Source organism: Chrysochloris asiatica, unplaced genomic scaffold, assembly GCF_000296735.1.
Source record: "Chrysochloris asiatica unplaced genomic scaffold, ChrAsi1.0 scaffold00090, whole genome shotgun sequence".
NCBI lineage: Eukaryota > Metazoa > Chordata > Mammalia > Afrosoricida > Chrysochloridae > Chrysochloris > Chrysochloris asiatica.
In genome coordinates, this window is record NW_006408608.1 from 9,505,359 (window position 1) to 9,531,710 (window position 26,352).

The 26,352-nt window shown below is 45.6% G+C and overlaps 1 protein-coding gene across 1 annotated transcript in view; it reads right to left on the reverse strand.

The window, feature by feature from the left end:
* TNFRSF8 (tumor necrosis factor receptor superfamily, member 8) overlaps positions 1 to 26,352 on the reverse strand; it is a 121,379-nt gene that overhangs the window by 91,874 nt on the left and 3,153 nt on the right. The window contains exons 2-6 of the mRNA XM_006866425.1: positions 25,117 to 25,180; positions 16,154 to 16,243; positions 15,977 to 16,059; positions 12,302 to 12,389; positions 1,755 to 1,871 (exon numbers count right to left, since the gene is read on the reverse strand). Coding sequence (XP_006866487.1) covers positions 1,755 to 1,871; positions 12,302 to 12,389; positions 15,977 to 16,059; positions 16,154 to 16,243; positions 25,117 to 25,180 — 442 coding nt within the window. The remainder of the gene's footprint in view (positions 1 to 1,754; positions 1,872 to 12,301; positions 12,390 to 15,976; positions 16,060 to 16,153; positions 16,244 to 25,116; positions 25,181 to 26,352) is intronic.

Consider the following 26,352-nt stretch of genomic DNA (forward strand, 5'->3'; position numbering starts at 1 on the left):
GTGGGGGTGGGGTGGGGAGGGTCTTCCTTCTTTTTGCCAACTCTCTACTTTATTGAGCACAATGCCCTTCTCCAGGGACTGGTTCCTCCGGATAACATGTCTAAAGTATGAGGAACGAAGTTTTACCATCGTGACTTCTAAGAAGAATTCTGACATACTTCTAACACAGACTTGTTCTTCTGGCAGTCCATGGTACTTCCCGTTTTCTTCAACACCGTAACTCAAACACATCAATTCTTCTACACTCTTTCTTATTTGTCGTCCAACTTTCACTTGCATATGTGGCTATTGAAAATTCTATGACATGGGTCAGGTGGACCTTAGTCTCAAACTGGTGTCTTTGCTCTTGAATACTTTAAAGAGGTCTTGTGCAGCAGATCTGCCTAATGTGATACGTCATTTGATTTCTTGACTGCTGCTTCCACGAGTGTTGATGGATGATCTGAGCAAAATGAAGTCTTTGACAACTTCAATCCTTTCTCCATTTATATGGATGTTATTTACTGGTCCAGTGGTAAGGATTTTTGTTTTCTTTACAATGAGGTGCAACCCATACTAAAGGGTTGATCTTTGGTTTTCATCCATTTTTAAGTCCTATTCACTTTCAGCAAGCAAGCAAGGCTGTACATCTGCCTTCCTCCAATTCTGATGCCACATTCTTCTTTATATAATCCAGCTCCTTGGATTATTTGCTCAGTGTACAGTGTACAGATTGAATGAGTACGGTGAAAGGATACAACCCTGGCATACACCTTTCCTGATTTTAAGCCATTCAGTAACCCCTTGCTCTGTTTGAATGACTGTCTCTTGGCATAATCACACACCTTAAGGAAATGAGTCACAGGACTTGGAGACTCAGGACAATGATCTCAGGAGACATCAAGGTCAACTGCCACACCATAGTCCCCAAAGCCAGTGTTCTACAGTCTAATCTGACGAGTAGAATGTAGAAGTCTTAAAAGCTCATGGGCAACCATCTAACGTGCAACTATTGGTCTCTCCACGTCCAGAGAAAGAAGAGTAAAGAAACTCAAAGATGCATGGGAAAAAATTAGTCCAATGGACTAATGGATCATGCAAATATCAGTTTTCATGACCGTGAATCCAGAAGAACTAGGTGGTGCCTAGCTATATTTATCAATTGCTCTGAAAGAGATCACATTAGAAACTCCTGGATAGAGTGGGAGAAAATGTGGAACAAAACTCAACATTATATAAAAAAAAAAAAAAAAAAGCCTGACTGGTTGGATAGAGACCGGCAGAACCCTCAAGACAATAACCCTTAGTCACCTCTCAGGCCTGGAACTGAACTCACCCCTGTGACTAAATTTTCAGCCAAACCATAAACATGAACAGTAACACTAGGGAGGTAAGCACCTCTGAGGAGAATTAACTATTTGAGGTCAAAAGGGCAACTGGAAGACAATGTTCAGAAGGTTTAGGAATGGAATCAGGACACAAAGGAAGGAAGCTGGGTAAGTGATACTGCATTGTGAGGGTTGCATCAATGATAAGAAACAAAACGTGTATGAACTGTTGAATGGAAAACTGCACTGCTCTGTAAACCTTCAGCCAATCTGCACACGGAAACAAGAGGTAAAACAAACATGATCATGGCTGATATCAATAAGCAAATCCAGAGAGATAAACTGAGAGTCCCAGGGAACAAGTTAGAAAACAGGTGCCAAGTCCCAGTCCTCTGCTTCTCCTCTGAGACCCTCATGCTCCCTGGAAGGAACCCCTGAGGTTCTTACCTCGTGAACAGCTCACACAGGCGGTGCAACGGTTGGTCTCGCCCAGGTAATGGTCAGGTGGGCACTGCTTCTGGCAATCAGTGGACTCCCGCGGGCATGGCAGCTGCTGGGACACCCCTGGAAAAAGAAGCAGAGAAGCTGCAGACAAGGCCACCACTCACACACAGCTCCACAGCCAGCCTGCAGACACAGCAACTCAAGTCTAGTGTTATAGATAGAGTGAGGTCTTCTGATAGGCAGGAGATGCAACACAGCAGAGGTGAAAGAGCTGGGTCCGGAACTTCAGGACTGCCACTTGCCAACTGCATGGCCTTGGGCCAGTTGTGACAGCCTCTATATTAAGATAATAATAGGACCCACCTCCCATCTTTGACATGAGGAGTAAGGGATTGTTTAAAGTGCTCATGACAGACCCAGCACACAGCAAACACTACAGAAGCATGGGTTGGTGTTATTCTTGACAAGGGTCCTGTTTTCATTGCAGGAATGGGAGTCATAAGTCTCTAGACCATGCTAAGTCTAATCCAGTGCAACTTTGAGGAGGGCAAACCACCCAACCATCCTCTAATAGCCCAGCAGGGTGGGCTCCCATTACACAGAGATGAGAAACACATGATGCTGACACAAATTGAACAAGACAAAGGAGTAAAAAGGAGTAAAGTGGGGTGGGGGGATGTCTGAAAGGCTTTTTGGCAGCCTTGTTCCACTCTCTTTCCATAATGTTCAGGTCTCGATAGGCCAGGATGAGCACATGACCCAGGCATGCCAATCAGAAGACTTCCTCCCTCCAGACAATTGGTTCAGACTGGACATATGACCCAAGCAAGCCAATCAGAGTTCTTCATCTTCCTAACCACTGTATACAAGTGTGTCTGTCTGTATGTGTATGCAATGTTTGTTGTTGTTGCTGTTAAGTGCCACTGAGTCAGTTCCGACCCATAGAGACCCTGTATAGAGTTTCTGAAAAGTGGCTGGTGAGCTTGAACGGCCAACCTTGCAGTTCAAACTGACTTTGTAGTCCAGCACATTAACCCACAGCACCACACCAGGACTCCTGTATGTATATATTAAGGGGGCTTTTAAAAGTTCAAGGAAAAATATCATTATATTTCATTCCCTTTTCCCACAAACTTTTTGAAGCATCCTCCTCTATATACATACACACATACACATATAACAAAACAAGGAAGAAATACTAAAAACAATTGCAGTCGCCATGTCTGTGACTGATCATGTGATCTTAACTGGTATTTAGAACTGCGTTCCCTTTGGCCTCAGCAAATAGCTCAGCTAGCCGTGATTCTTTACCAGGTGGGATAGATAATCCAAACCTTTATTTCTGAAGAATCCAGGCCATTAGTAGTCGTATCAGAATTGGGTTGCTGTAGTTTTCCATTGATATTAACCAAAGGTATGGTAGTACTAAGAGATGTCCTAAGGGAATCGCCTGTATTCCAGACAGGAATATCTTACCTCTGTGATGCAGTATCAATCCAATTCCCCATTGGTTATTAGAGTCAATCACACCAGTCAGCACGGTAACTCTTTTTTGACTGTTGATCCAGAGGTATGAGGAACCCAAAGTGACCGGGTGGCATTCTTAACTTCCAGTTCAATTAAATCAGTGTTGGAAGCATTCTTCCCTTTGGAACTAAGATGGCTAGACCCACAGAGCATAGGGTTTCAGAGAAAAGAAGCAAAATGTTGCAAGCAGGTGACTACTAGGAGTAACAGTGAGTGGTGCCGTCCCCATGCCCATCCCTTGGTTCCTGGACCCATGCCTCCTGGCTATGAGAGAAGCAGCACCAGGTAATTGGATTCTGACTTCAAGCATAAACAGCCTTTTGGAGACAATTTCCCCAAGCTTGCAAGGTATGGCCACCTAGCTAGCACAATTATGATGTCATTAGGTCATTCCATTGTTCTAGCAAACCAACTGCTTCAGGATGATGGGTTGTGGTTGTTAGGTGCCATCAAGTCAGTACTGACTCATAGTGACCCTATGCGCAACAGAACAAAACACTGCCTGGTCCTGGGCCAAACTCACAACTGTTGCCACACTTGAGCCCATTGATGCTGCCACTTGGCCAATTCATTGCACTGGGGTTCTTCCTCTTTTTCTCTGACCCTCCACTTTACCAAACATGGTATCTTTCTCCAGTGACTTGTCCCTCCTGACAATATGTCCGAAGCATGAGAGCCGAAGTTTGGCCATCCTGGCCTCCAAGGAGCACTCTGTCTGCACTTCTTCCAACACGGATCTGTTTGTTCTTTTGGCAGCCCATGGTGCTTTCAATATTCTTCTCCAACACCATAACTCATGATAGGTAAGACCAGTGAATTCCAAAGCATGGACCCACTGCTACATTTCATTTGTTCTGAAATGAGGTCCTTGATCAAAGGTAATGCTGTGTGGGTACAGCATGACAGTGGATAAGCCATTCTCTAAGTCCACAGATGATATTTTTGGCAAAATCATTGTGTGCAGGAAAGACATATCTGTATCCAAAGTAAGTGTCTTTCCCAGTAAGAGCAAAATACTACACTTATCATAATGGAAATCGTCCAGTGTAATCAACCTGCTACCACGTTGCTAGTTGACCATCCCTAGGAACAGTGGTAGGTCTGGGACTCGGTGTTGATGTCTGCTGCTTGCAGATTGGGCACTCAGCAGTGGCTGTAGCCACATTGGCCTTGGTGAATAGAAGTCCATGTTGCTGAGCCTATGCATAACCTCCATCCCCACCACCATGATCATTTCGCTCATATACATTGAGCATTGATGGCAGTGACCGATCAAGTGAAGGAATGGATTGAGAGGTTGTGACTCTCCACTCTGCTGATTCAAATTAGACTGCTGTTCACTTGACTTAGACTTCCTCCACTTGTACAGATAAAGCAAATAGGTAGTAGGTTTCCCCTCTATTTCACTCCTAGGGACACCACGTCTATGTAGACAATACCATAAACCCATACTAGTCAAATTATTCTAATTGCTGCTTTGAGTCTGCTGTTCATTGTGGCAAACATTCCTTCCTGTCTTTATCAATTAAGCACCACCACTTTGTCCTGCTATGTACAAGGTCGCTATGAGTCGGTACCGACTTGATGGCACCTAACAACAACAACAAGTGTGTCCCTATTCCCACAGGTTCCAATTGGTGGTAGTGGTTATGGACCATGGAGTTGGTTCTGACTCACAGTGACTTCATATAGGGTTTCCAAGGCTGTAAATCTTTATGGGAGCAAAAACTCCATCTTCTTCTCACAGAGTGACAGGTAGATTTGAACTGCTGGTAACCCACTATGCTTATCAGGGCTCCTACAGACTCCAATTAGCCCCACTGTAATTAGGTGTCTTAATTCAGTTTCGTCAGTTTCTACTGTCAAATATGACTTACATAAAATAGTAATCATAGCAGTCTTCATGGATACTGGGGCTCCCTTCACAAGTTTATTCCTCACTGTTGTGGTACAAGGTGTATCCTCTGGGATAAATAAATCCATTCTAACATGCCAACTTTCCTAAGCCTTTATACCTTCTTCCATACTATACGAAGGCAGCTCTGTGATTTCAACTTGACATAGTGTAGGCCAGCACTTAATCCATGCTTAAATGAACCAACCAAATAAAATTCAGATCTTTTTCTGACCTTTTAAGCTGAAACTTTGGATACAGAATCTGTGTCTAGTGCGTCCATATCAATAAACTCAGATTGATTAACTTTATGTTCCTGATACCATTATCCCCCACCCTAAATAGCCATCCCCAAACGTGTTCTCCAGATTTCTGTTTGTATATATATTTGAAAAATCCAGCCGTTCTTGGTTTTTTCCTAATATATACAAAGGAGTGTAGCTTACTTCCTCCTGGGTCACACTTAGTACTTCACTTTCTGGGATTTGCTGGGACTTAAGTCTACTTAACCACTGCACTACCAGAGCAAAGCCGTTTGTTTGAACTACACACTCGGTGGTTCAAGCTCACCAATCACTCCTTGGAAACCCTATGCAGGGTCTCTATGGGTCGGAACCGACTCAACGGCACTTAACAACAACAACAAAGTCTACTTAAATGGGGTCCTGGTGTGGCGCTGTGGGTTAATGCGCCAGACTGCAAAACTGTTTGAACTGCAAGGTTGGCAGTTCAAGCTCACCAGCTGCCCCTTGGAAACCCTATACAGGGTCGCTATGGGTTGGAATTGACTCAGCAGCACTCAACAACAAGTCTACTTATAGGTTTAGAAGCCAAAATGGGTGATGGGGATGGGGATGGGCACATTCAGCAATGTCTAGTAAGGCATCTGCCTCAGGAAATGTTCCAGACACTGTCCCAAGTGAAGTCTCAGATAAAGACTCTTCCGGTACAGCGAGGATAAGCTCATCAGGGAATGGCAGGGATAATGATTTTACTGGGGAGGGTGTCTTAGCAAACAAAGATGGAGTAATCTCTTCCAATAGGATTAAGAGAGCTGGTGCTGTTTACAAAAGTGACTCAACAGAATTTAGAGGCTCAATGTCCTCAGTTTCTTGATTATCTGCCCATATGTCTCCAGCCCTGATGTGGTGCTATGGGTTAATGCACTGGACTGCAAAGTCAGTTTGAACCACAAAGTCGGCAGTTCAAGCTCACCAGCTGCTCCTTGGCAACCCTATACAGGGTCTCTATGGGTCAGAAACCAACGTGACGGCACTTAATAACAACAGTGTCTCTAGCCCAAGTTTCAGGATCACATTTCTTCTCAATCAATGCCCTCACTTTAACTTCAGACTCCATTCAAGGTTGAGAATTCAATTGTCATTGCAATTCAGCCCCTCTTACAGTAAGCCTCTGGGTTCAATTTTCAGCAATGCTAGCTTGGTTACTACAAAAACTAAGGCTTTCTTCAGAGTTCAAGTGTCAACTTTCAGTGGCACAACTTCCCGAGTCATAGTTCATGCAAAGTGGCCACTTTGATTGAGCTGTGAGTCTGAAGGCCTGAGTGCTTCTCTTTCCTTCAACCACTTTCGTTTAGCAAAAGCTGATCAACCAACCAGCCTTCTTATACATCTCAGTTTGACAGAAATGCTGAAAGGTGTCAAATACACAAGCGCCTTGTTTCTCACATCTATTTAAGCCAGTGGTGGTGGTATTTTACTTACTTCTATTGTCATCTCTGCTCTGGTTAACATTTTCCTGATCCCAGCTGATTTCAAAAGGTGTCCTAACATTTCCAACACCACCTCACTTCTCGCTCAGTCTCAGGGCAGCCTCAGCTGCTTTGACCCCAGAAACTCTCACACGGAGAACTACTGCCTGAGTCTGGGCCACCAAACTCTTTGTTCACCTCCACACCTCCACTCTACAGCCTTTTCTTCAGACAAATGGAACTTCTCCCAGTTCTTGAATGGGCACCATTGCTCACCTCCTAGCCTTTGCATACATATTCTGTGCCCTCTAATCAGAGCACCCACCCTCCCTACTGCTGCCCAGCCAACTCCTGTTCATACTCAGACTCATTTAAATGTCACCTCCTCCAGAAAGCCTCCCCTGAATACTCCAACCAGGTTAGGTCCCCCAGGAATGTGTTCCAACGGCTCCCAGCAGAATTACCCCAAATCATACCAGCCTGTTGCAGTAGATACATTTTGGAGAGTCTTCCCAGCCCAAAAGGCAGTGCTTCTCAGAGAATTGCACCCCACTCTAACCTCTATAGGAGCACTGGTAGTGTAGTGGTTACAAATCGGACTGTGAACCGCAAGGTCAGCAGTTCAAAACTACCAGCTGTTCCACGGGAAAAAGATGCAGCTTTCTGCTCCCGTAAAGATTTACAGCCTCGGAAATGCTGTACAGGGTCGCTATGAGATGGAACCGACTCCACGGCACATAACCACCACCACTAACCTCTATGACTCATCCCTGCACACAGCAGTTGGCTGACCTTGGGTACCCAGAGCAGAGCTGGATATCCGGATTTACCTGAGCCATCTGATGCTTTCACCTTGAACTCTGGAATGACAACTGAGATGCTTATCAAGCATCCTCCTGGTGCCCTGAAGGAGACTCAGATTTGGCAGGCAACTATGCACCAGCCAAGTTCAGCCAAGGGCAGGAGACAAGGGGAGGCCACTGTGCAGAGAGAAGAGAATGCCATAGGGAGAGCCTACAGCTAGGTCATGCCTTAGGGGGGATGAGATGCTAGTCAAGCAAAGATGAAAATTCAGAGGGGTGAAGAGGCTATGTGAGGAGGGGCTCTGCAGGGCAGAGTCTCAGAATACGAGGAGGGCACCAAAGCAACAGCCCCCACGCCATACATGCAGGCCTCTGTGAGGAGTTGGGCTTATCCAGAGACATGGGAGTGGGCTCATAAAGTCTTCCCTCCACACCAGCTTAGAGCCCTGGGAGAAACCCTCAGCTCCTTCAACTAAGTGAATACACCACCCAGCTCCCAACAGACAGAATCTCCCTGCCTGGCCTCGCAGACTTCCGCAGACTTCCGCCAACCTCGGCCACCCCGACACCTAGACAGGTTTCATATATCTATAGGGGAGACCCCTTTCCTGTGGGGAGCAAGTCTGGTCACAAAGAAGTGGGGTCCCAAAAATGTAGTGTGAAATAGGAAACGGATGTGTGACCTCAGCCAAACCCTCAGTGGTGTGCACTGCTTTCCCCCATGAAGCAATGCTTGGGGATCAGTATGGGCCAGGGGTGAAGAACAACGGATTCAGAACGAGGCGATTCTTGTTGTTGTTGTTATTAAGTGCCATTGAGTTGGTTCAGACTCATTTGTTTTTGTTAGGTGCTGTTGAGTCAGTGCTGACTCAGAGTGACCCTGTGTTCAACAGAACAAAACGCCACCCGGTTCTACACCAACCCCACAATCATTGCTATGCTCATGCCTATTGCTGCTGTCACTGTGTCAATCCGGCTCCTCGAGGGTCTTCCACTTTTTGCTGACCCGCCACTTTACCAAGCATGATATCCTTCTCCAGGGGCTAGTCCCTTCTGATAATATGTCCGAAGTTTGACAGATGAAGTCTGGCCATCCTGGTTTCAAAGGAGCATTCTGGCTGTACTTCTACCAACACAAATAGCTTTGTTCTTTTGGCAGTCCATGGTACTTTTAATATTCTCCTCCAACACCATAGCTCAAATGCATCAATTCTTCTACTGTCTTCCTTATTCATTGTCCAACTTTCACATGCATCTGAGGCTACTGAAAATACCATGGCTTGGGTCAGGCACACCTTAATCCTCAAACTGACATTTTTGCTCTTGATCACTTTAGAGAGGTCTTGTATAGCAGATTTGCCTAATACAATACATCATTTGATTTCTTGACTTCTGCTTCCAGAAAACTTCAATCTTTTCTCCATTTATCATGATGTTATTTATTGGTCCAGTTGTGAGGATTTTTGTTTTCTTTACATTGAAATGTAATCCATACTGAAGGCTGTGATCTTTACCCAGAGAAGAGGGTGATGCCTGAGATGGAGGCAGAGACGATGACATGGAGAGATGGAGCAGCTGGGGACTTCAGACACAGAGAGGGAGAGGGGCTGTGTGCTGACAACCGGGGGCGGGGGGGGGGGGGGATGGTAGGCAGGCTTGCAGGGTGTACCCTTTGGTTGGTTGATGATGCATGGAGGGGACTGTAACCATGGCAATGAAACAATATATGATAGGATGAATGTAAAGCTAATGTTCTCCCATGTAAACTATCACTTAATTCACAACAAAACATTTAAAAAAAAAAAAAAACAAAGAAACCCAGGGAGGATGTGGGATAAATGATGTTCCATGGAGGGGACTGCATTCATCGAGATGAAACAAAGTGTGTGATTTGTTGAGTGTAAAACTGATGATCTGCTCCATAAACCTTCACTCAATTGATGATAAGAAGTTTAAATTAAAAAGATAATTATAACAAAACTAGACCAAAAAAGGCAGTGATCTTTGATCTTCATCAGTAAGTATTTTAAGTCTTCTTCACTTTCAGCAAGCAGGGTAGCATCATCTGCATATCGCAGTCTGTTGATGAGTCTTCCTCCAAACCTGATTCTATGTTGTTCTTCATATAATCCAGAGTCTTGAATGATTTACTAAGCATACAGACTAAGTATGGTAAAAGAATACAACCCTAGCACACACCTTTCCTGATTTTAAACCATTCAGTGTCCTGTTGGAACAACTGCCTCTTGATCTGTGTACAGGTTCCTCATGAGCACAATGAAGTGTTCCAGAACACTCATTCTCTACAATGTTGTCCAGTTTGTCATTATCCACACTCTCAAAAGCTTTTGCATAGTCAATGAAACATAGGTAAACATCTTTCCAGTATTCTCTGCTTCTGACTCATAGCAATCCTGTATACGGTTTCTGAAGAGCGACTGGTAGATTTGAACCATCAACCTTGCAGTTCACCATCCCATGCTTACCCTACAGAACAAGTCCCTAAACCTTTCCAGGTCCCAGTTTCTCCTCTTGCTTCTTGATAACTGCCACCAAGTCAGCCCCTGACTCATAGAAACCAATGCTGCCTGGTCCTGCGTCATCCCCATGATCAGATAGCTGTAGATCATGATCCACAGGGTTTTCAGGGCTAATTGTTGGAAGGAGATTGTCAGCCTTTTGTTGCTTAGTCCTTGTTAACCTGGATGCTCTTCTAAAATCTATTCAGCATCCTAACAGAACACAAACCTCCACTGACAGAGACGTGGTAGCTGCACTTACCTGCGCTGGCCAGGAATCCAACCCAGATTTCCTGCTTGGAAGGCAAGAATTCTACCACTGAGTCTCCACTGTTTTCCCTCACTTGCCAACGGAGTTTAAGAATAACACCAATCTCCTATTTGTTGGCAGTGGTATTGGCTGCCAATTAATAGTAACCCCATGTGCTGGAGTAGAATGGCTTATAGGGTTTTCTTGGCTGTAATCTTAAGGGAAGATTGCCAGGTTTAAGGTTCAAACCCCCAACATTCAAGTGAGCAATTGAACACAAAACCATTTTACCACGATGGCTCCTTACCTACCTCCCAGGGTCCCTATAAAGGTTCAACTGCAAGGTTGTTGGCACACAGTATGTGCTCAATCAGTGTTAGTCATTGTTGTTGTGAGGTAGTACGTTTCCTGTCATTGAAAGGCATGTAAGCAGAGGGTTAGGGACCATTTGTCAAGAATTCTAGAAAGGGGATTACAGGTCTGGTGTGAGAGGAAGAGTTTGATGACATCTAAAAGTCAGTCTCAAAGGTCTCCTAGCTTCCTCCCTCCGTCCATCCGCCCCCTTGCAAACCCAGCCACACAACTGAGCGCTGATTGCAGAGGGCTGACAAAATGTCAGAAATTTCCCCGAGAGACCAAGGGAGGGGTTTTTGTGGGTTTTTTGTTTTTCCTTTCTCCCTTGCCCGGAAGCACAGGGTCAGTAAAGCTCTAGCAATATGCCCCGCCCACTGCAGGGATGTGGGTGTCTCCATCACCATCACTGAAGCCTTGGACAGAGGAGGTGGGGGAAGGGAGTACCTTCCCAACGTCACAGCTTCTTAGGGGAGTGGCCCTGTGACCTGGAACCTGGGCAGTCACTCTACCCCTTACCCTCCCTTTCTATCATGGTCCCTCTGGACTTGGATCAAAGGGCCCAAAGGAAGGTGGGAAGGAAATGTCTTTCTCCCAATGCTGGGACAAGGCAGAAGGGGAGGCTAAGACCCCTGAGAAGTAGTGTGAGAGCCACCCAGCACTGGGCTGGCAAGAGCAAGAGGAGGTGCCAGGTTTTCAGGAGGTAGAGGTGGGGAGAGGAACAGGGACACACAAAGTCCCAGACACTCAGAAGTACACAGGAGGTTCACAAGACAGCAAGCACAGCAATTCCCATAGAAAGGCCACCGATGGAGGTAAGTCTGGAAGCATAAAAAGGATCTCACTATAAGAACAAGCAGTAGACAGTAGGGAAGATTGATAAATGATGGATGGATGGTAGATGGGAACAGAAAGTCTCATCATCTGGTGGATTCAAACTGCTGACATTGTGGTTAGCGACCCAACAAGTACCTCACTATGCCACTAGAGGTCCTTCTGGGTCACTAGGAGTTGGAATTGACAGTACACAACAACAATGAGATAATGTAATGCATGCACAGATATCAGATTAGCAAATTGTGTTCAATTAGAGACAACTAAAAAGTTGTCTGTACCATAAGGTCGCATCGAACTGCAAGCCGGCAGTTCAAACTCACCAGCAGCTCCTTGGAAACCCTATACAGGGTCACTATGAGTCAGAACCTACTCAGTGACACTTAACAACTACAATAACATAAAGTAAAAGCAAAATTACACAAAATTGTTCTTTCTTCCTTGTAGTAACAATAAGCCCATTCTCTTGATTCCACCAGCCCTACCCTTCCTTCCAAGAGTTTCTAGTTCCTGGGCCATTGAGGTAGGACTTCAGAAATCTTCGACCAATCATGCCAAAGATGATGTTGGCTCCGATCTTCATTGCTTACCAGTCCTCCCAAAGCATATGACTTGAGGACAAATACCACCCCTTCTCCCCATCCCCAGCACCCCAACTCACCTGAGGGGCAGCGGTAACAGCACTTCTTGGCAGCCTCGCTATAGTAGTGGTTGGGATCTCCAGCACAGGTGTTTTTGGAGGCTCGATCCTAGAGAACCAGATAGGTTAAGAGCTGGTGAGGCCAGGAGAGTCTTAGACATCCATTTTCCCCTATCATCTCCAACCCCAGAAAGCCTGGTCTGCACTGGATGCCAAAGCCAAGCCTGAGCCAAACCTCACACTATAGAAGAGAAAACAAAATGGTACTTCTTCATTTTCCATTTTCCTCAAACCTGCTCTTCCTTCCATCTTCTCCATTGGAGATGCCTTCAGGTAAAAGGTCTTGGCATCTTCCTTGACTCTTGCTCTCATATAACCCTTCTGTAAACATTCTTGCCCTCTTCAGTTCAATCTTCCTAACCCTCCACCACCCTGGTCCCAGCCACCATCAGCTCTCGCTTGGATCAATCCAGTTGCCACCCACACTTCTCTGTCATATAAAAGAAGTGGAATTGATGGGTCATGAAGTATGTGTATGCTCAACTTTTCTCCAGTTTTCCAAAGCAATTTCACTGACTGACATGCCACTGCAGTGCATGACAGTACCAGTTGCCCCCTATTGCTGTCAACACTTGGCATTACCAGTTTTTAAAATTTTAGCCATGTTGGTGGGTGTATAGTGATATCTCACTGTGTTTTTTTATTTGTATTTCTCTGATGCTGGGTACCTTTTTACATGCTTACTAATGGCTCAAGAGGATAAGCAGTGGACTGTGAACCACAAGGTCTGCAGTTCAAGCCCACAAGCCATTCCACAAGGGAAAGATGAGACTTTCTGCTCCTGTAACAATTTACAGCCTCAGAACCACTATACAGGGTCACTATGAGTCAGAAAAGACTCAACAGCACTTAGCAACAACAATTAATGATTTGAATATTCTCTTGTGGAAGATGTCTATTTGAGTCCTTGTCCATTTTAATTGGACTGTTTGACTTTTCTTATGGATTTGTGGAAGGTCTCTATATATTTTTGGTACAATGGAAGTCCTTTGTTGGATAAGTGTATAATTATAAATACCATCTCCCATTCTGCACTTGGTCTTTTCACTTTCTTAATGGAGGCGTTTGTTGAGGTGAAGTTCTTAATTTTAATGAACTCCAATTTATCAATCTTTTCTGTTAGGGTTAATGAATGAATACCCTTTTTGTGGTCCTCTTGAAAAAATATTCCCAACCTAATGTCATTGAGATATTCTCCTACATTATCTTCTAGATGATCTGTTTAACTTTTGACAGTTAGGTTGGCAGTCTCTCTGGAATTCATGTTTTACATGGTGTGAAGTAGGGATCAAGTCAAGGTTCACTATTTCCAGCCTTTTTCATCTGTTTTTTCTTTAAACAGGGTTCCCCATATGTTTCTGGGGTTTTTTAAAAGTTAAGCCCATTTCTATAGGGGGTTCAAGAGAAGAAAATCATTCTGTCCACCCTGGTGGGAAAAAAGTAGTGCACCAAAGCAGGTTTCCAGGGAGATTTATGATGGTGCACTTCTGGGATGGAGGGAAGGAGGAGCTATGTCCTATCTCCACATTTTCAGCATCCACACAATAGGCCCTGACAGAGAAAGTGGCCCTGTGGGATGAACTATGTAATCTATATATTCTTCCTTCCATCCTCACTGTCTCCCTTGTGTTCTCGGAACATACTAGAAATACTGCTTTATTAGATTTCACTCTTCCCTTGAGAGAAGAGAAGAGGAGGCTTCAGGGCTCCAACTCTCCTGTCTTCCTTCCCTAAACGAAGAAAACTGCCTTCCCACATAAGCGTCTGACTACAAGCAAGAACACCAAAGGTTGCTGGGCAGCCACCAGAAGCTAGGAGAGAAAGCCTGGAACACTTTCTCTTCAAAACCCTCAGAAGGAATTAGCATGGCTGAAACCCTGATTTGGATTTTAGCCTCCAATACTGTGAGAGAAAATAATTACCTGTTTTTTAAATCCTACAACAACAACAAATGCAAATGTGTGAAAGACCAAGAAAAACTGAGGAATGTTCCAGATTAAAGGAGATTAAAGAGACACTTTGACCGGTGTCTGGATTGCATCTTGAATAGCAAAGAAGGGAAGGTTTGGTATAAAGGACAAAATCGGGATAACTGGTGAAATTTGAATATGAACTTAGTCCTGATGTGGCATGGTGGGTTAATGCGCTGGACTGCAAGGTTAGTTTGAACCTCATGGTCGGCGGTTCAAGCTCACCAGCCACTCCTTGGAAACTCAACAGGGTCGCTATGAGTTGTTACCAGCTTGACAGCACATAACAACAACAGCAATATTATATCAGTGTTAAAGATATAGCCCTGAGTCCCCTCATTTGTTTATTAAGAGATGTCCTTATTTTAGAAGAAGCATGCTCCAGTATTTAGGGGTGGAGGTTATCAATCTCTGCAACTATTCAGCAAATGGTTCAGTAAGACAAAAGAATATACAGTGATACCTGTGAAAGCCGGAACCTAGGGTAAGGCAAAAACCTATCAGAGAAGGAAACCCCAAATCTTTTCTACTGATAGAAAAGTAGTAAGACTGTTAAAGGCAAAAAATGGGGAAGACCCAGAAAAACAAGGCAATCCCCGCGAGTTCTGGCTCTCACAGGTTTCCCTATAATAATATGTGTGTACATAAAGAGAAAGAAAAATGTGTAAAACCACATGTATGATTTTTTGTGTATGTGCTGCTAAGTTGGTTCCAACTCATAGCTAGGGTTTCCAAGAGTGGGTGCTGGGTTTGAACTGCTGACCTTGTGGTTAACAGTCCAGTGCTTATCCTACAGTGCCTCTAAGGGTGTCTAAAGGACACTCGTTGTTGTTATGTGCCGTGGAATCAGTTCCGACCCATAGTGACCCTGTACAGGGTTTCCAAGGCTATAAATCTTTACGGGAGCAGAAAGCCTCATCTTTCTCCCATGGAACAGCTGGTAGTTTTGAACTGCTGACCCTGAGGTTAGCAGTCCAATTCGTAACCACTATGCTACCAGAGCTCTTTTATACAGAATTTCAACAGCTGGAATTCTGTATAAATGAAGGGAGAGACACGCAGTACGTGACTTGCCACCAGAGGCCTCAGTCTTCTTCAGATGTGAGCAGGACAGCTCAACCTCATCACCCAACATCCACCCCACATTCCCCTAGGCCACTCTGGCTAGCCTTCTCTGGTGGGGACACTGGGAGATTTTTTTTTTTTTTGCCTATGATATCATCATCTTACAAGTGTCCAGAAAATGGTGCCAGTTCAATGCATAGTTAATGCAGTGTAAGTACTAGTCAGTTACAGAAACCAGCAGCCCCATCAGGCCCTATTACCATGGGAACTGAGCCCTGGAGGTGAAGAGGCATGACCATGGTCACACTGTATAGCTGGGGCAGGATCTGAATCCAGAGCAGCTGATTCTTGCCAGCCCCCCGAAAGTACCAGGCACCTGACAGGCACCAGAACACTGTCCAGGATCCAGAAGAGCACCCCAGTTTTCCCTCTAGTATGAGAGACACGATACAACATCTCAGACACTTCCAGCCAGACACTGCACAGTGGTGGCATCTAGGGTCCTTGAAACACTGTCTGTGGTCCCCAAAGTTCAGTCCATCACCTATGCCTCAGGCACAGCCGTCACCCCAGAACCCCTCACTGCTCTCCCTCTGCCTACCTTCTCATCCTCTCCCCAGTCTACTCTGCTGTCCTCTGTTGTCTCCTCTTCCCACTCACAAAGCTCCTTCACCCAGCCCCGCCCTTCGTAGACAAGACAACAGCCTCAGTGTTTAAGGCGGCCCCTACCCTGGCCCTGAGGTCTAACACACTGTTTGACAAGAACCATGGCACCTACTGGCCAAGGGTCCAGGTTCTGGATGGCCCGGCAGCATCTGCTGCCACTGGGAAGTGGGAAAGATGGCTGAGACTGCGCTCTGGGTCTTGCCTGGGAGGGCAGACGGTCCAGAGAGGAGACAGTAGGAGGGGGAAGCCCCAAGAACTGGAGGGGGGCTTTTGGGTGGGGTTCCCCAGTAGGTAAGAGACAAAGCAAGGTGTCCCACAGGATGATTCAACCCGGAGGCTTATGGCCCAACTTTAGTGCCATGAAGATAAAGAGAGAGCGGCCGAAACCTTACCATTTCTAAACCTGTCTATTTCCAGGTCAGTCTGGGCTTCTCTGTAAAACCTTGTATATGTCACTTTCAAAAAGCCCCACCTGGCCTCAGCTGGGAGTCCTGGTGGCACAATGCTTAAAACACAATGGTGCTAACCAAAAGGTCAGTAACTGGAAACCACCAGCCACTCCGCTCAAGAGAAAAATACGACAGTCTCCTTTTGTAAAGATTATTGTTGTTAAGTGCCATCGACTCAGTCCCAACTCAGCAACCCTGTACAGGGTTTCTGAGGCCGTAAATTTTTGCTGGAGCAGAAAGCTTCATCTTTCTTTCATTGAATGGATGATGGGCTCGAATCACCAATCTTGTAGTTCGCAGTACAGTGTTTCTCCTGGTGGTGGTTTCCAAGGCTGTAAATCTTTACGGGAGCAGAAAGCCTCATCTTTCTCCCACGGAACAGCTGGTAGTTTTGAACTGCTGACCCTGTGGTTCACAACCCAATTCATAACCACTACGGTACCAGAGCTCCAGCCTTGGAAATTCTATGGGGCAGTTCTACTCTGTCCTGGAGTGTAGCTGTAAGTAGAAATTGACTTGATGCAGTGGGTTTAGAGTTGTTAGTTTTTTATCGCAACTGAATGAAGGAAACAAATAAGGCCTCATCTGATGGACTCAGAGTCTAAGAGCAAGTGGGGGGAGGGAGGAGGCATTGTATCAAAGACAAAATTCCCAAAGGGGACAGAACTGGGCAGAGCAGGAAAGGTGAGTTCTGGGCCTAGGACCCATTGAAGTCTCCCGTCTCTGTGTGCTCTAGCACACACCTTACTACTCCAGGTGAGGTGTGTGGACCAGCAGCACGGGCATTACTGGGAGCTTGTTAGAAATGCAGAGTATCAGGCTCCACCCTAGTGAATCTTGCATTTTAACAAGACCTCCACCACCACCCCATTAAAACAGAAAAAGCGTTAAAAGCTGAGCCTAAAGAAAGAAGCATGTACTCCTGAAAGGAAAAATAATTCAAAAGTCAAAACCTATCAGGTACTATGACCCCATATGACAGGTGGGGAAACTGAGGCATGTGGCCATTAAGAAATGCCTAAAGTTGCACAATTAGGCCACGGCAGAGCCAAGATCCTGTCCTGGGCCATCTTTGTAAGGAGCTCATGTTCTTGTCTAACAGGCTCTGCTGTCTGTCTCAGGAGAAGATCCAGCCAGAGGCAGGGGATAGGTCACGGGCTGCCCCGAGGGGGTGGGAGACACAGTCCAGGGCTCTGAGACTGAAATCAGTGATTTTCCCTTGTTCTCTGCACCTTCCCAGTGGTCAGGGCCAGTGGTACATTACACCCCTTCCTGCACAGCCTCCATCTGGGTCTGGAGCTAGGAGTCTGTACCACTCTGATTCTAGAGTCTAGTGAACTTTGACTCATCAAATCTTTTACTGCTGTTGTTTGTTTTGGGAAGGCAGTAATTGTGCCCATACAGCCCACCCACTGGGCAAGCACCACCCCACTCCTGTACCGCCTAATCAAAGATAATTAGCAGCCAGCATCAGACAAACCCACCTTGAACTATGTGACACAGACAGTGACCAAAGATGGGCATATGCACTGCTAGTCTCTACACACCCACCAGGAGACAAGTGATGAGTGTCTAAGAACATACCAACATATTCATTAAATAAAAGCATGACATCCAGTGCCTCAGAGACAACAGATAATTTCCTCTTATGTGAAGAAACAAGACAGAGAGGCTCAAACAAGTGACCCAATCACAGTTGAAAACTCTAATACCAGAAACGGTATCAGAACAACTTGATATGGAATTTGAAAGAATGAGATTTAGGTACCTTTAATGAATTGAGAGAATGAGAGAGCTGCAGGGAAAACACAGACAAACCTTGATCAGAATTCAGGAACACACTGAAGGAACATATCAATTAAATTTTAGAAACCATAAAAAAGAGCAAATAGAAAGACAGAAGATTAATACCAAGATTTCAGAAATAGATAATATATTGAAGGGGCAGAGAAGTAAAACTGAATCAATGGAAGGCCAAATTGGTGAGCTTGAAGACAAACCTCTTAATATTCATCTGTTAGAGGAGAAATCAAGGATCTCTGGTAGCATAGTGGTTACGAGTCAGGCTGTTAACCTCAAGGTCAGCAGTTCGAAACTACCAGCCGTTCGGCAGGAGAAAGATGAGGCTTTCTGCTCCTGTAAAGATTTATAGCCTTGGAAACCCTATACAGGGTCGCTATGAGTCGGAACTGACTCCGTGGCACATCACCACCACTACCACCAGAGGAGCAATCAGGAAAAAAAAAAGACAAGTCTAAGAACTATGTGGGACACAATCAAGAAAAATAATTTACACGTGATTGGAATTCCATTAAGAGGAAGAGACAAAAGAAAGAGAGAAAACTGTCAGAGTTGGAGGATAGCTTCCCTAACATTATGAAAAATGAAAAGATATGCATTCAAGAAGTTGAACAAACTACAAACAGAATATTTCCAAAAAGAAAATCATTAAGACATATTATAAGCAAACTCACCAAAACCAAAAACAAGGAAAGAATCCTAAGAGCAGCTTAGGATAAACTAAAAGCTACCTACAAAGCAGCATAAGACTAAACTGATTTCTCAGCAAAAACCCTGGAGGCAAGAAAACAATGGGATGACATATATAAAACTCTAAAAAGCAATTGTCAACCAAGAACCAGCAAAATTCACCCTCACATACATTGGCAAATATATTAGGACATTTCCATAGAAATTCAAAGAATTTGTCAAAACTAGATCAACCTTATGAAAAAATACAAAAGTGACTTCTTTGGACGGAGAACCAACAATAGCAGAAAAGTACCTGAGATTAACATATTTGACAACACCACCTAGAAGTCAACCCAGATATGTTGTTGTTAAGTGTCATCGAGGCGGCTCCAAGTCATAGCAACCCTGTACAGGGTTTCTGAGGAGCAGCTGGTGGGTTTGAACTGCCTATCTTGTGGTTCGCAGTTCAGTGCTGATCTGACAGCATCACACCAGGAGTCCTAACCCAGATTTAGACTGTGGTGGTGTGGGTTAATGCGCCAGATTGCAAAGCCGTTTGAACTGCAAGGTCGGCGGTTCAAGCTCACCAGTCACTCCTTGGAAACCCTATGCAGGGTCGCTATGGGTTGGAACCGACTTGACGGCACTTAACAACAAAGTAAAACAAGGAGTCCTGGTGTGGCGCTGTGGGCTAATGCGTCAGACTGCAAAGTTATTTGAACTGCAAAGTCAGTGGTTCAAACTCACCATCTGCTCCTTGGAAACCATAAACAGGGTTGCTATGGGTCAGAATCAATTCAACGGCACTTAACAAAAACAACAAAGTAAAACAAACCTACATGACTGAAAATAGAGAACCAGAGACAGCAGTTAAAAAAAAACAAAAACAGAAGAAAAAACCCCAAAGTAAAAGAGGGTATTGTATAATTATAGAACTGCCAAATGAAGAGGAAATCAAATCAATTTCAAACATAAATAAATATTAACCTAGCTCTATCCCTACAATTAGACTCCTAGCCCTAGCCCAGCCCCTACCTCTACCCCTAGCACTATCCCTAGTCTAACTCCAACTCTTAACACTACACAAAACCTTAGGCCTAACCTAGACCTAGCCATGGACCTAAAAAAGAATCATAAAATCAAGGTGTTTGTGAAGCTGTGTCTTTGCTTGAGGTTCTAGAGGGGAACTTATTTCATTGCTCACTAGGTGGTTTACAGAACTCAGTTCCATGTGGGTGATAAGACTGAGGCCCCAGCTTCCCCGCTGGCTTTTAGTAGAGAACCATTCACTAGCTCACGGCTACCTGCAAAGCCAGCCAGGGTGAGTTGAGTCCTTTTCATGCAACCTTCTCTTTCTGTCTCCTCTCTCTCTAATCCACTGGGAAAGGCCCACTCCCCATCCCCAGATAATCCAGAATAATCCCCCCATCTCAAGTTCCATATCTCTAATCACATCTACAAAGCCCCTTTAGTCATGTAAGGTTTCATAGACGCCAGGCATTATTAGGGTGTGGACATCTGGGGAGGGGCATTACTCTGCCTCCCACACCCCTGCCCATAAGTAACCACCAGGTGATATTACCAACACATGGGCTTCTTCATCTCCTGGTCCTAGGAAACACTGAGCCCTCTCTGCATCCTGATCTCCAGACCCACAGACTACCTAAAACTGAAGCCGTGACCCTCCCGCACCGTAAATACATCCACAGGCACGCATAGCTGTCCCTGGTCACAGGGAGCATCCCTCATCCTATATATTGCTGTTTAGTGCCACCGAGTCAGCTTCAACTCACAGCAACCCTTTATTGGGTTTCCGAGAAGCGACTGGTGGGTTTGAACTGCCGACCTTTGTGGCTAGCAAAACAGGGCTGGTCCTAGAGCACCACACCAGAGCTCCTCACTTTATATGCTACACCCTATATACAAGAAACAGGTTGGTCCCCGGGGAACTGAGGGACAGTAGGCACAGTACAGCCCAGCCCCACAGCTGGAATGAAACCCCAGTGACAGTGGACAGAGAAACAGTCACAAAGATAGAACTTGGAGCTCATGTGAGCACCTTCTTCAAGATGAAGCTCTCAAGAATGATAGGCATCTTCACTGAGTACCTACCAGGTGGAACAGGAGATGTGGAGGGGCCTGTGGTCAGAACAGTGGTCCCTGAAGATGTCCTAATTGCCAGGACTTGTGGAAAATGGGAATTAAACTAGCACATGGAAATCAGTTTACTCCTCAGCTGACCTTGGGGAAATGATCTGGAATTATCCAGTGAGTCCAGGGCTAATCACTGGGTCCTCAAATGTGGAAGGGGACGCGGAGGCAGGAGAACTGATAAAGAACAGGGGTGATGACAGACTGGGGTTAGAGAGACGGGGTTGCTGGCTCTGAAGGTGGAGGAAAGGTCCCACAAGCCAAAGAATGAGGGCAGCCTCTAAGAGCTAGAAGGCAAGGAACTGGATTGTCCTCTAGAGCCTCCATAAAGCAATGCAGTCCTGCCGATGTCTTGATTTTAGCCCAGTGAGACCCACATCCAACTGCTGAGCTACAAAACCAAAAACAATTCACTACCATTGAGTTGATTCTGACTCGTAGCAACTGACAGAGTAGAACTGCTCTATAGGATTTCTAAGCCTGTAAAGCTTTATGAAAGCAGATTGCTTCATCTACCTTCCACTGAGAAGCTGGTGGGTTCTAACCACAGACTTTTCAGTTAGCAGACTAGCTCTTTTCTTGAACTAAAGAACCATAAAATGGTACATTTGTCATAAGAAAGGTCTGACAATCTACTTTGGAAAAGTCACATCCTTGAAAATCCTAATTAATGAATAGAATGTGATGCTGTAGTATAAAACACTGGACCATAAGGTCAGTGGTTCAAACTCACCAGCCACTCCTTGAAAATCTTATACAGGGTCGCTGAGTCAGAGCCAACTCAACAGCACTTAAGTCTGCACACATGGGGTCATTATGTTTCAGAATCAATTCAACAGCAATGTGATTAAGTTACATAAGGATCTTAAGATGGGGAGAGTATCCTGGATTGTCCAAGTGGTTCAGAGTCAGAGAAGATGTGGATGGAAGCAGAGCTCAGGAAGAAAGTGGGAGAAGAAAAAAAAAGAGCCAGAATGTTCTGAAGATACTATGCTACTGGCTTTGAAGATGGAAGAAAAGTGTCGCAAGCCAGGAATCCAGGCAGCCTTCAGACTCTGGAAAAAGACAAGGAAGCAGGTTCTCCCCTAGACACTCCAGGAGGAATGCAGCTCTGCCCACTCATTTTAGACTTCTGACTTCCAGAATTATAGAATTATAAATGTGTGTTGGTTGAAGCCCCCAAGTTTGTGATAATTTGTTTCAACAGCAAACTCATATTAGGAAATGATACAACATTCCTAATAGGAAACTAATATAAATGTAACCAGTACAAATGAAAGAGCCTGCCCTTGAGTTGGAATGAATCAACAGGGTAATCAGGTGACCAAAAAACTATGGGTCTTGGGTGCATGAATAAGAAGCAGGGGAGCTACAGTGTTAATGACCTTGGCCCTAGCCCAACCTGCCCCAGGAATTCTGCAGACTCACATCAGGGCCAGAGCTCTGCTGGGAACTCCACATGCCAATATCCACCCTCGGGGCAGTCTCCTTGCTTGCTTTCTGATGGGTCAGGATCTTGCATCTGGCTTATCATTTGGACTTGAGCCAGTGGCCTGCTCTGTTGCCTGCCGATCCTGGGAGTAGTGATCAGCCTGCCATCTTGCTGCCTGCTGCCTGGCCTACCAATCTGGGTTTGACTCAGACTTGGGAATTGCAATTTGCCCAGCTCTACAACTGTGTGAGTTATCTCCTTGATATAAACTTCTTTTTATATACACACATATATAAGCTTCGCTGGTTTTGCTTCTCTAGACAACCCAATCTAAGACAACAGGCAACACAGAACCGGTGCTTTCAAAAAAAAAAGCTTGATCTGTTCCTTGCCCAGTCTGTCCACCTTCATCAACAAACCTATCCTTCAGTCGAATGTGGAGCCTCCAATCAAAGCATCATCCCTGGTTCCTCCCTCACCTCTGAATTCAATCTCCAGGTCTTGTTCATTCCATCTCCAGATCATACTCTCCACACGCCACTGCTCTGATCCAGGCTTCCTCATCTCTCCCTGTTGTTTTATGTGCCGTGGAGTCGATTCCAACTCATAGCGACCTTGCACAGGGTTTCCGAGGCTGTAAATCTTTACAGGAGCAGAACGCCTCATCTTTCTCCCGCGGAACGGCTGGTAGTTTCGAACTGCTGACCCTAAGATTTGCAGCCCGATTTGTAACCACTACGCTATCAGAACTCCTTCCATCTCTCCCTGGGCCCCTGCAATAGCCTGACCCTAAAGTCCCCACCCTCCAGGCACAGCCCATTATCTAGACAGTGGTCAAAAGGAAGCTTAAAATGTTATGTTACTCCCCAGGCAAAATCCTTCTCACCACAATCCACAAGATCTATACCATTTACCAACTTCTCGGCTGCCTTCTTGTCACATTCTTCCCTCACCCACTCACTCCCGGCCACACTGACCCCTTCCTGTTCCTCCATCTCCTCTGGGCTTTACCTCTGCTCCCTGTCTGGATGTACTTGCAGGCGCCCTCCTCTCATTCTGTGTGTGTGTGTGTGTTTGTGTGTGTGTGTGAAAGAGAGAGAGACCACCTCAGAGAGACTGCCCTGCTCTCCAAGTCAAATAGAACTTCTCATCTCAGCATCTGGCTAAAATCCTCCTCCGCATTGCAGCGATTGCCATTCTGTTTACTGTCTGACACCCCCAGGAAAAGGTGAGTCCCTGAGTCAGAGACCAGACTCTGTCTTTCATGGATGTATCGACAACATCCAGAACAGTCCCCGGTACCCAGGTGCTGTTTAATTCATTCTGACTCATGGTGACCCCGTGTTGTGCAGAACTACTCCATAGGGTTTTCAAACATGTGACCTTTCAGAATATCGCCAGGCTTGTCTTCCAAAGTACCTGGGTGGGTTTCAACCAGTAGTCCAGCTCAATAAATGTTTGTGGAATGTGGTGAAGAAACTAGTAGGAACAGGTTGACAAGAGGCTCTGAAGTCATACCACATGAGACACGCTGAAGGACCTCAGTGTGGTTGACTAGGACACTTTTGGGGCCCCGTGTCACTATCTTCACATCACAGAGACGTATTTCTAAGAAAGAGGGTGCCAACTTTCTATATGTACCCCCAGCTGCCAGAACTAAGACTGGTGAGTAGAATCTTCGAGGAGATAGATTTCAGTGTATCATCAAGAGCATTCTCATCATCAGAGCAAGTTAACTACTAACCTAAAGATGAAAGGCTGCCATCTGGTTAATTACACCCTGGGTGCGGTTCTCCTCTCTAGTATGTGGGGCGCCCATGAATGGGAAACCATTCAGTGACAGTGAGTTTTTGTTTAGTTTTCCACTCATCCAGGATGGCATGAGCTGCCTCAGGAGGGAGCAAGGAGACTGGATAATTAACTGGGACAACTTGAAACTCACAACGCTAGACTCTGAATGCCCAGCCTGGCACAGAGCAGCTACTCCCGTGAAATGTGCTGGCTGAATGAATGAATGAAATTTGGATGCATGTCCCAGAAGGACTTAGGCACTCAATGAGTAATTAGACTGAGCTGTATATAAAAAGTCCCTCCCCAGCAGTGAGGCCACCGAGAACGCCCAGTGGTTTTCAACGATAAGCAGCAAAGACTCCGGAACAAGTTCCTTGTCCCACCACCGGCATAAAGGTAGGGGAGAGAGAGAAATGTGGAGAGCTGGCAGTGCCTAGAGCTGCATTTTTTGACACTAAGCACTTCTAGGGCCCAACTGACCTGAGTGCTGGTTCTTCTCTGCCCCTAGCCAGTCCTCCACATCCTCATCTGGAAAACTAAGACCGTGATGTGCTCTCCCAACAAGGGACCAAAACACCAGTTGCCATTGGGTTGATGCTGCTGACGTGTTGCTTGCATGTGTGTCAGAGTAGCCCTTTGCTCCACAGGGTTTTCAATGGCTGGCTTTTCAAAAGTTGATCTCCACACCTTTCTTACAAGGGACCTCTGGTGGACTTGATTTACTCAGGTAGCCACTGATTGCATTAATAGCTCGCACCACCCAGGGACTCCTAAACTCACCATCTGTATCCAGACCCCTACACCGCTCATTTCTCTTAGACCCACTTTCTTCCTGGTGACTTTCCTGAGGTGAAAGGCCACAGTGAGGATGTTCATGAGCCTGAGGATGAATCACAATTCTACTCAAGAAGCAAGTCTAGGTCAGAGATGAGTGGGAGTCTTTGAGCAGAAGCAGAAATTTACAGTAAACGCTGCCCTGCTCCCAGAGCTGACTGCTCTCAAGCTGAGTAATGCGACTCCCCAACCCCAACCATGTCCTGCTTGTTGCCCAGCCTCTCACGAAGGATGGGAAGCCACCTTTAAGATAAGCTGCCATCTCTCCCCAACCCTCACAGCGGAGTCTCCCACCCTCCTACTCCCCTCATCCTGGGGCACAAAGTAGGATTCTGTATGCTAGAATTTAAGCAGCTCTGGAAAAGTCTCCACTTTCCAAAATAAAGCCAAAAAGTCTCTCCTGCCCCCCTGCCCAGGTCTGAAATCCTACCATGAGTGCTCTGTGGAGAAACTACTTTCAAAGTGGAAACACCAGGGGAGAGTGATACCGCTTCTCTATCAGCTGAGCAAAGATTCATTCATGAGCACCTCGTGGCAACAAGAGCGCCAACTCATAGGAGAGCCTTTTAAGTTCAAGTCTGGCTGGAAGAGAATCTGTCTGGTATTGGGGGTATGGATGAGGGTGGTGAAAATGGTTAAGCACTCGGCTGTTATCTGAAAGATGAGCAGTTCGAACCCATCCAGAGATGCATCAAAAGAAAGTCCTGGCGATGTGCTTCTGAAAGATCACAACCCTGAAAACCTTATAGAGCACAGTTCTAGTATCGCCATGGTCAGAACTGACTCAACAGCAACTGTGTATGTTGTGTGTGTGTGTGTGTGTATACGGTCATGTGTTTTCATGTGATGGGGGAGCTTTGGGGCCATAAATTCCTAGGATTTGCAAGAGTAGTTCTGGATCACTTTACAAACACCACCGTCCAGACTGGTTGTTGTCCTTAAGTGCCTTCAAGTCCGTTCCAACTCACAGCGACCCTGTAGAGGGTTTCCAAGGAGTGGCTGGTGAATTTGAAACACCAACCTTGTGGCTCAAACCGATCTTGCATTCCAGTGCTTTATTCCACGGTGCCTCACCGGGACTCCTGAAACTGTGGTATGAGTTAAATTTCTTCCTCAGAAGGTTCCACGTCAGCCAGAAAGCCTTCTTACTCACAGGTGTCAGCCATAAAATGTTGATGTGTT